This window comes from Melozone crissalis, unplaced genomic scaffold (genome assembly GCF_028551555.1).
Source record: "Melozone crissalis strain CALT ecotype California unplaced genomic scaffold, PUWL_Pcris_2 ptg000019l_1, whole genome shotgun sequence".
Lineage (NCBI taxonomy): Eukaryota > Metazoa > Chordata > Aves > Passeriformes > Passerellidae > Melozone > Melozone crissalis.
In genome coordinates this window covers 19,810,659-19,821,440 of record NW_026535797.1, presented here as the reverse complement: position 1 = coordinate 19,821,440, position 10,782 = coordinate 19,810,659, and the positions used below count along the sequence as shown (strand labels likewise).

Below are 10,782 nucleotides of genomic sequence, written 5' to 3'. Positions count from 1 at the left end.
GCACGTGTCGGCGTGTGCATCATGGCGGAGCGGCGCGCGGTGCCCAGCGACCTGTTCCCCCTCGTGCTCGCGTTCCTGCGCGAGAGCGGCTGCCAGGGCGCGGCGCGCGCCTTCGCCAGGGAGGCGGCGGCGGTGAGCGGGGAGCGGGCGGGGCGGGGCGGGACGGGACGGGACGGGACGGGACGGGCGGGGGATCAGCGATTGACTGACTCTGGTTGACGCGGCCTCTCTCGCTTTAGAAGGAACAGGACCCCAACGCGGCCTCGCTGCTGGACATCTTCACCTACTGGCTGCGGTAAGTGCCCTCGCCGTGCGGGCCCCTCCGCCCGGCCCGCGCCCCGCAGGCCCCGCTCAGCCCTTCTCCCGCAGGTCTCCAGCGGCCAAGAAGAGAAAGCTGGTCCCGAACGGCGCCCAGGCCAAGAGGAAGCCGTCGGCCAGCAGCAGTGACAGCTCCAGCGAGGAGGATGAGAAACCCCCGGCCAAGAAGCCTGGTAGGTTTGTGCGCGGCCCTGTGCAGCCAGGGCTGTGTGTGGCGCTGGCTTCTCACGTGTGTATAGAGCTCAGCTTCAGCAGCTCTTGGAAGGCCTTTCAGCAGCTATCAGGGGTTAGGCTTGTATTGACTGATCTCGGTTTCGGCAGGTCTTTTGTCCATGCTATGGAAGATAGCTTAATTTTAGTTAAGGATGATCTCTGTATCTTGCTAAAATTTAGGCACAGCAGTTTGTGTCCCATGGAAGGTTTTAGCCACTCCAAAGAAGCACCAGGCATCCGTACTCACCTGCTGCCTGTGTGAGGTTGCTACCCTTTTTCCTTTAGAGCTCGTGTACTAGTGCTACCAAAAAATACTTCCCTGTGCTGCACTTTGCTGTGTGGTGAGCTGTATTTTTCCATTTTATCTGCAACTATTCTTGTATCATTTATTAATCACTGTACACAAGGTTGTGTGTGTCTAGCAATAGATTTGCAGGAGGGAAAGAATAAATGAGAAGAGACACAGAAAGAAAATATGTCTTTGATTTAACCCATCCTAAAGCTGAATTTGAATTTATATCTGATTTTTATTTGATAAGGAGAGTTGTAAATATAATGTAAGACAAAACTATTTTCTTTTTTGCTCCACATTACTGAAAAGCAATCAGTAACCAGGAAATGGATTTGGCCAAAACAGATTTGGGTGTCTGGAACCTTAACACGACATTGCAGTGGTTCTCTTTGCAAGCACCTGTCTGTACTTGTTCAGCAGCTTCTTAAGCTGAGAGGTGTGCAGACCCAGCTAATATTATCTCAGTTTGAGGAGTGCTCGCTCTTTGTGGGCTGTCATTTTTGGTGATAGAAAACTGCACTTAAATTTGTGTGTGGCAAAGATAAATTCTAGAATGGTTTTATCTTTTTGCTTACCCATTTTAGAGCAGTCTCACACACTGCTCGAGAAACAAAGTCAGTGTTGTGAACTTCAGTCATGGTTTAGTGACCTTTATATATCCTTTAGCTCTAATACCCACTAGTGCAGGATATAGGTACATAAAAAATGTCAATTAACTTATCAATATATGCTGTCCCTTATTTGCAGCTAAAGCATCAGCTGTGCCCAAAGCAAAAGCAGCTCCTGCAGCCAAGACAGCAGAGAGCAGCAGTGAGGACTCCAGTGATGATTCAGACTCAGAGGAGGAGAAGAAGCCAGCAAAGGTTGGCTTTTCTTTCCAGCAGCTTTAATGCATGTTTGACAGTGATGAATAATAGCAAATTTAACCAACAGAATTGCATGGGATATTGAGCTCAACAGTCCTGAACTATGGAGTGCCCATGCTGCTGCAGATACAATGCAGAAAGACATTTCTGTAGTGCAATTTATACTGGTCCTAGGAAAAATTAATTTTTTGTCCTGCACCCTTGTTTCATATCCAAATCTGGTCCTTCTTTTATCCTAAGACAGCCAGGGCTTACTTCCTTTGCAAAGAAAGATCCGGGTCTATAAGTTTGATCTTTATATATGTATATATGTATATGTTTAGGTAAAAAGAGGGAAAAAAAAGCTTTTTCTTGCTGCAGCCATGGTCTTGAAGTGGAGGCAAGGAAGAATGGTGGCAGGGGAGGAAGAGTGATAACATTGTACACTAGGGGAGACCAGCTAGAGTTGTCAGTATTTTCAGTCTTCAAGCTAGTGTGATCTGTAGAGGGAAGAGAACAGTGCCAGCCTCAGAGCTGCCCCATTTTAAGGAGGCAAAATTGAAGACTGATGTGCAAAGGAGGTTTCCAATGCATTTCTGGGAGGTTTTCTAGAGCAGAACTGTTATCCCAGAATTTTCAGACCCTGACCACTAAGCAGATAGGTGTTTTCAAATCTAAATGGTAACATCTGTGAAAGACAGCTGTTTCTACACTCTGTGCATGTGTCCATCTTATTAGCCTTGTTTTCTTTTCATGACTTTGAGGGTTAATCAGTTTTTCCTGCTGCTGTTTAGAAAGGTGCAAAACCTGTTGTGAAGCCAGCTGGAGCCAAAATCCAGCCTCAGAAGAAAGCAGAGAGTTCCAGTTCTGACTCAAGCAGCTCGGATGAAGGAGCACCAAACAAGCAACCACCAAAACCAGCAACACCTAAATCAGGTATCTGTTATTGTGTATCATGAGTGAAGTACAAAATCAAAAAAGCAGGGGAGGAGTGCTGGGGGCTGCACCTACCTGCAAAGACATAGATATTAACATAGTAGTCTGAAAATCTGCTTTCACTGCCATTCCACTCCAGCCACTCCAGTCTAGTCTGTTCTGGTACAGAGGTGTAGAACTGAATGCAAATAAAACATCTGGTCCTGAGCACTACACCGTTTGAATAACTGTTTATGTTTTGCATTTGCCATTGTCTTCCCCTCAAAAAGCAGGGAAGATCTTTACTAAGCCTTTAGTTTTGGAACTTCCCATGAGCTAAAAGACACAGTTTCCAGAGAACTTTCTCTAAGGTTGCAGTAGGATAAAACAAGAGTTTTGCAGTACTACTGCAAAAGCAGCACACTTAATGTGCTCTGTCGGCTTCTGTGGGTCTTTTTTCTCTGAGATACTCACTGCTCAATGTAATTACCCTCATCTACATAGCATGTTTTGCAATGTGCCTTTTTACTTCTCTCAAAAGGAAGCAAAGCTGCCCAGGCAGCCACCAAAGTTGTCAATGGAAAAGCAGAAAGCAGTAGCAGCAGCAGTGAAGATTCTGATGAGGAAAAGGCTCCACCAAAAAAGGTAAATTAGACTATGGAAAACTTCATGAACAGTGTAGAAGTCTGGTAACACTGGGTATTATCTTGCAGGCACAGGCTACACAGATGCTTTTCTCAATATAACTCTTACACCTGCTGCTCCTTCATATGCTGGGATTATGTGTCCTAGCATCTCTCCATGTACTGCTTTTTTCTTCCCTCCTTGCTACTTTCTCTGCTCCTTCCTTTATAGGAAAACATCTTGTTGTGCCATAACCATATTGTGTCTCCATTATAGAAAGTTGCTTTGTCCTGACTCTTTCATGTTTAGCTGTTACTTTGAGTTTTCCACTAGCAAGCATTTAAAAATGTTTCCTGCAACACAAATATAATCATAGTTGTTTTTAATCATGTGGCAGTTGCTAAATTCCAGTCAGTCCTCTGCCCTTTTGTCCAGAGGAGCTCATCATTAGGGGTTCATGGAGCAGAAAACAATAGCAGAGGAGCTAGAAAGATAATGATACTCATGTGTTTCTTAAAGTTTGCATTTGAGAATCTCTGTTAATCTTCTTCCCTTTGTCTTGGGAGTTTGTTCTTAAGTGAGGCACAGAATTAAACAAGATCCAGTTGTCCCCACAAGATTTCTGAATTTCCTTTTTTAATGTATATTTCTTTTGATAAGGCTGTTCCCAAGAAATCACCTCTGCCAAAACCTGCAGCCGCTCAAGCATGTCCGGGGAAAACCAAACGTGCCAAGGAAAGTTCCAGCAGTGAGGACTCATCTGACAGCTCAGATGATGAAAAGCCACCTGCAAAACAAAAGCCAAAATCTGGTGTGTAAAAAATACTAAATAGGGTTTTTTTGTGAAGTATCCAGGGCCATTCAGTTGCAATCCAGCTGATGGGCTAAATGGGCCTCTGATCAGTGTGGTATAATTTCTTAGGCTTCCAGTAGAGAGCTGGTCTGAGTAGAGGGTCAATCATCCAAGGTCAGTCTGACTCTCTAACCAGAGGATTTGAGAAGGCAGTAAATGAAAACAATGAAAAATTGATATATCTGATTTTTTTCTGTGAAAGTTTGCTGGCAAGCTCCCATTCTTCTGAAAGTCCAGAGAAAACTTCTGCAGAGATGGTTGGGTGAGCTGAACCCTAAGAGGAGTAGGGTTTCTACCCTAAACTCAGTAGAAACAAGGAGGTAGCAATGGGGTGGGTATAATCTTTCAAATTATAAGCTAGTGTTGGATTGTAGCTACAGTAGGGGAATAAATGGAAGTGAATAGCAGAAGTGCTTTATTCTAACTACAACAAACACCTTGTGCTGTTCACATTATCATGCAGGCATCTGTGTTTCTCTTATCATGCATAATGCTGTGTTTCTCTTCGTAGGTCCATACAGTGCTGTACCACCTCCTCAAGGAACACAGGCAAAGAAGGGCCTTGCTAAAGCTCCTGCAAAAAAGGCTGAGAGCAGTGACTCTTCAGACAGTAGTGATGAGGCAGAGCAGGTGCCCTCAAAGGCAGAAGCAGGTATGTTGTGAGGAGGAGAGCGTGCAGGGGAAGCACTACATTGTGCCAACAAGGCTTTTGCAAGGTCTTGGCTTCCTTGAAAAAGCTGTTTTTCTTTGCTCTGTGTTGCTGTTTGCTCTTCTGGAAGCTTCTGACTAATTTGAAGGCATTCCAAACAACACTGTGTAGAACTTGTGGATCTGAACTGTGGTCAGGTTGCATTTGCACATGCTGATTTGAAAAATCATTGGGATCTAGTTTAGTGGGAATAAGCCAAGTTCTTGCATGGCTTCCAGTAGGCTGGCTGAGTGGCTGGTGTACTGAGAATGGAGCTTTTTCACTTCTGCTGAGGTTTGGATCTTGGGACAAAGGTGTGGTGTGGATGTGGCCTATTAATTTTAAACTTGCTTTTTCAGGCAAAGCAGTAGTAGCTAAAACACCCCCTGCCCCCCAGAAGAAAGCTGTGACTACCAAGAAGGCTGAATCCAGTTCTGACAGTGACTCAGGTAATTCAAGAAATCAAGTTCTGATTCTTTTGTGTTAATGTTTTTACTGGCCAAGTTGCTCCATAGTGATGTATCTAAAAGCCTTAGTGTATGAGCTTAAAAGCTTCAGAGTCTCCAGGAATAGGAAGATACAAAATTGAAAACCAGCAGCCTGCAGTTCAAGGGGAGTGTGACCATGAGACAAGACCATTGGCAAGTGTAGAAAAGTCCATATTGCTGGATGGAAAGGGCAGGGAATTGTGAATCAGGTTTCTTACAGACGTTTAATGGTTAAACTGTTCTTGAACATCTGTCTTGAGATTTTTGGGGTTTGTTATTCCATTGTTTTTGGCGAAGTATCTGAAATAAAAGTGTAATCACCATATGAAGTTCAAACTAGACTTAGAAGATGCCTCCCTTCTTCTGATGTGGCCCTAGAAATGGGAGCAGTACTTTGTCTCTTGTGTCAGCCAGGTTTGAGGGTTGGTATTTCCCATGTAAGTTCCCTATGTGCTGCAATTTCCCTCTGAGTTCAAGATGCTCCTGTGGCATATCTCAGCATCTCTGGTGGCATGGCAGAGACTGGGTAGCAGCTGCCAGTCTGTCTGCAGACAGCTAGCCGTAGCTGTGTGACACTCCAGTGAATGTCAGCTGTTCTGTGTCTCCTGGTTTTGTTACCTCGTTGTCAAGTTTTTGATTGCTGTTGCTAAAGTGTTCAGCAATACTGGAATAGATCAGGTTTAATATTCCAGATCCATGTAGCACAAACAAAGGTGTATTTGTACTCAAGAGTCTCCATTTTCAAACTGCTGCTTCCTCATCTGATAGAAGAATTAGCTAAAATGAGATACTGTGCTGTTGCTGCCTCACTTTGCATGCTTTGTCAACTTTATCTCTTAATTTTTTTATATGTTTTTTCTGACCCTTACCACATAGATTCTTTTTTCAATGTTTCTTCTCCCCACGTTCAACGATACTGGTACTTTCTCTAAAATTCCTTATTCAGTACCTCTTCTCCTACATTATTCTCCAAATATTTACTTCCTTGTGCATGCATTAGTGAACAACTTAAACTGTTTCCACTTTCTCCCAACAAAAAGATGCATGAAAAATCAATGCTGTCCCTTGATTGTTCAAGTGTTCATCAGATGCTTGCCAGTTGCCTAGTGGCTCAGCCTTGAGCCATTTTGCTTTTCACTTACCCATAAATTACATACAGGTTACCACTAAAGTAACTTGCACATGAAGCCTCTTAACTTGAAGAACTTTTTTTTTTGTTTTTTTTTTAGATTCTAGCTCTGAAGATGATAAAAAGAAGGTAGGGAATAAGCTCCCTGCTAAACAACCTGTGATAAAGAATGCTTCCAAACCAGCAAAAGTAATTGTCAAGCCTGGACAAGCAAAGAAAGACTCCAGTTCTTCCTCAGACAGCTCAGGTATTGGAGTGGGAGAGAAAGAGAATTTCTCTCTGCATGTTGTTCAGACCTTTCTGTTTCTGGGCAGGGTCTGAGGATGTAGTTGGACAGGAATACCCATTGCAATGTTGTTTCAAGCAGATGATGAAGTGTACTGTGTATCAACACTGAATCTGAGTGCTGATCTTGTATTAAAGGAATGAGACTTAGCCTTGATTGCTCTTTTTCTTTCCATTCTAGATTCTGATAGTTCTGACAAGAAGGCAGCTCCTGTGAAGCCCACAACTAAAGCAGCAACCCCTGCAGCAAAGAAGTCTCCAGCTGCCACAAAGAAAGCACAAAGTAGCTCTGATTCAGATAGCAGCTCCAGCAGTTCTGAGGATGAGAAGAAGAAGAAGAAGAAAGGTCCTCCAGCTAAACCAGCTGGCAAAGTGGCTAAGCCATTGTCCAAACCTTCTACTCCAGCTCCCAAAGCAGACACATCTGACTCTGATAGCTCAAGCAGTGAAGAAGAAAAGCCGGCAGGAAAACCAGCCGCCAAATCTACAGGGGCAGCAAAAGCAGCTGTGGGGAAGAAGGCAGCTGCTTCTAGCAGTAGCAGCAGCTCATCAGACAGTTCCAGTGAAGAGGATGAGAAGCCCAAAAAGGCAGTGAAGGGGATGCAGAACGGTTCTAAAGCCCCTGCCTCCACAGAGAAAGCAAAAGCATCTGCAGTAGCTGCAAACAACGTGAAGTCTAAGCCAGCTGGTGGCAGCAGTAGCAGCAGTGAAAGCAGCTCTGAAGAAGAGACTGGAAAAGTCAATGGAGGTATTACCAGCAGCGTGGGAAGTGGGTCTGTCAGGCAGTGTTACTGAGCTAAGCATGAATGGAAGACTTCATGAAACAATACTCATTCTAACCTCTGTGTGTTTGTGCCATTTGGTGCAGTAGTAAGAGGGAAGGGCTAGTTTTGAATTTGGTGGGATCTTTTTTGTCTGCATTGCATGGCTGCACATTACCACATTTGTGGTAATGTGAAGTACATGTCTGTGTAGTTGTTGCCAGTTGCCATCTGTGCATGCACATGATTTAGTGACAGCAAAGCAGACTGCTGGAGGACCTTGTCTGTGTGCAGTGGGACACCACAGTTGATGCCCCAGTGCACAATCTCAATCTTTAACCCTCCAGAAGGAAAACAACTAGTGATGCACTACTGATGTGTGCAAGTGCATATGGTATGAATCCAAAATCTGGCAAATTTTGGCTAACAGAACTCTCTCAAGTATGCAAAATCGTTCATATAGGGCTATCATATTGCATAAAATTTTATCCATTACGATAGGATGAGGAGTCCTTGCTGACTCAGAATTTGTTAGTGTCTGGTACAGCAGTCTGTTTTGTGGGTGAAGTAATGCAGACACCAGTTCTCACACCTGTGTCAACACTGGGTTTGCTTTCTGGGGAACAGAAGCCATTACTTTTCCCAACGCTGCCTTTAAAGTTCTGCTGTACATCTAACAGGCACAGTCGGGAAGAAACAGAAGAGGGAAGATGTTCAGGAGCCAGAAACACCACACAGTAAAAAAGCAAAGATCAAAGCCAAAACACCACACACAGTTCCCAAGGTGAAACGGGTGAGTGAGGGTGGACTGTGGCAGCTGGCTGAAGAGGCATCTCTGCCTTCTGAACAAGTAGAGGTTTTTCTGGGTGGTTGGGCCCACAGGATTATTTGTATTTTTGCTATCTCCTTAAGTACTCTAACCTTGTCTGGAGAACCCTAAGGAGTGCACATAACATATTACTCTGGCAAAAGCTGATTTGATATACTTGCACAGGAGCACTCCTGAGCTGTCTGATCTGAAGTGGGGAAAGAATGGTGAATCTGAGAAACACTTAAAGATTGAGGTGATGTGAATAGGGTTCTGTATCTGCAGGGCAAGGAAGGAGGTTGTTACTAAAGGAACATTGTGTGTTTGTTTGTGATTACTGTTTCTCATTTTCTTTTTCTACAGCCGTCCTCTCCATTCCGTCGCGTAAGGGAAGAAGAGATTGAGGTGGATGCCCGTGTGGCTGATAACTCATTTGAAGCAAAGGTAGGGCTAGGTGGTGCTGGAGTGGTAACAATTGGTCTCTGAAGTACCTGACTGCAGAGCAGGCTCGGTGTGCTTCTGGGGAGTGGTTTTGGTGAGACCTTCTTCCACCAGGAGGCGCATGGGACAGTGGTGTCAGCTCCTGTGCCAGTGTGCTGGGAAGCGCAGAGCATTGCCCTCGCTCTCTTGGGTACTGACTTATTTCTTTTCCCTCCCCTCCATCCCTCACAGAAAGGAGCAGCTGGCGACTGGGGTGAGAAAGCTAACAACATCCTGAAATACACTAAAGGCAAATCTTTCCGTCATGAGAAAACAAAGAAAAAGCGAGGCAGCTACCGTGGGGGCACAATATCAACCCAAGTCAATTCTGTCAAGTTTGAAAGTGACTGAGAATGTTGGAGTTCATAAACCATCTGCTCACCAGAACACCTGGGATGGGCATATGGACATTATGGGTGTCAAGCCTGCCTGGAATGCTACCTCCCCATGGCCCTTGTGGGGCAGGCAGCTCCAGTGTAGGGATGTGGGAGAATGGTTGGATGTTTCCTGTTTTATTTCTAAATTTTAATCTCCTAATTTGAAACCATCCTTAAGCTGGTGTTATTGGCACCACTAGGATGGCCGCCAGGACTTATATGTTCTACAGTCTTATTTTGAAAGGCTGGCAGTGTTTTTTACTTTTGGTTTCCTGCCCATCTACTAGAAGAAAGACAAATCATTGTCCTGTATTTTAACCTCCCATTTATTTTCCAGCCAGTTTAACTCTCATACCTTTGATAAGGCAAGTATTGTCACTTGCCTCTGACAAGTAACTGTAAGAAAAACTGATTTGAGTGCTCTGGCTGTAATCCCCAACCCCACTTGACATTTCAAGTTTACCCTTGTAGTGTAAATACCTACTTTCCTCTTCCTTGCACTCCTGTGGAGGCCACTAACCAGAGTACTTGGAGAAGCAGTCTCTAAACATGGTTTAGTAGTTGAGTAACAGTATCGATTGCAGTTGCAAGGTGGGGGCTATTGTCAGAAAGACCAAGGTCTACAGTACTGCTGTGGCACTCCTAATAACACTTCCATTAGTGTAGCTGGGGAGTGAAGTTGTACAGAAAATTGACTGCATGGGGATTGTGAAGTTTCACTTGATAGGAAGGGAAAAGGAGACTGAGGAGATGAAGGCCTCTTAGCAAAAGGCAGAGTGGATAAGCAGTGTTACTGTTTCAGAGGCTCTGGCTGCAGTGGCATTACTCCTTGTTCTGTCTGAACATAAAATGTGCCAGCTTGCATTTACTGCCAGCAGTGTGAGCTGGAGCTTGTTAGGAGTCAAGGGGAATGTATCATTAATGCCTTAAATTTCTGAGTTAGACCACTTGGTCTTTAATCTGTTTTCCATCTGTTAAATCCTTCTTGAGAAGATAAATGCCACTTTCCCCCTAGCACTAGGACAAACCCTGGTGCTGTAAGGTTTGAAGCATGAGCTAAAAGTGTATGTTCAGTATGGACAGCCACAAAGAAGTTGAGAAACTTGCAGCCTAAACTGAGATTTCATGAGCAATTGACAGTGTAGTGGTGTATTGAGGGGTGAGCTTGCATTCACTCAGTTGTGTGACTGCTTTGTCTGGTGCAGCTTGCATCTCGTAGAAAATATTCCCCCTCTGTTAGGTGGGTTAAGTTAACTAGTTTGAGGAGCAGTGGGTTGAGTCCACAGCCAGTATGAGGTGAATAGTGGTAGTGCATGTTTGTGAAATGGAGTAGTGGGCTGTGAAATATGCTTACCCCACATGATGAAGCTGTCAGCCACTGAGAGGTAGTGCAGGGCCTGATTTCCATGTTTCCATTCCCTCCCCAAAGGGTGCCAATGAGAAGAGCCTTGTTGTAGGAAGCTGTGTTTGTGTGCAGAGCAGTGTCACCTAATTGAGGGTTGGGATGAGACTTGATGAGCCACCCCCATGTACATGAGTGGCAACTTTTTCCAGTGAGCATTTTTCAGGACTTCCCCCAGCTTGCACAATCACTGGGGCTACAGTGCGGAGGGGCCCAGGAGACCATGGTTATTACAATAAAGTAAAGGTTAGAGGCCAAAGGAAGGTGGGAAAGAGTATTTTCTGCATGGGGGGTTTGAACATCA

General features: G+C 44.6%; 1 protein-coding gene across 1 annotated transcript; it reads left to right on the top strand.

Moving 5' to 3' along the window:
• Window positions 1-9,784, top strand: NOLC1 (nucleolar and coiled-body phosphoprotein 1). The gene is made up of 14 exons (XM_054276818.1): window positions 1-132; window positions 240-295; window positions 370-491; window positions 1,571-1,686; window positions 2,463-2,604; window positions 3,125-3,228; window positions 3,868-4,018; window positions 4,572-4,712; window positions 5,114-5,197; window positions 6,466-6,612; window positions 6,832-7,398; window positions 8,092-8,204; window positions 8,583-8,663; window positions 8,892-9,784. The coding sequence occupies exons 1-14, from the start codon at window positions 22-24 to the stop codon at window positions 9,048-9,050; spliced, it is 2,094 nt and encodes a 697-aa protein (XP_054132793.1). The 5' UTR covers window positions 1-21; the 3' UTR covers window positions 9,051-9,784.
• The last annotated feature ends 998 nt before the right edge of the window (window positions 9,785-10,782 follow it).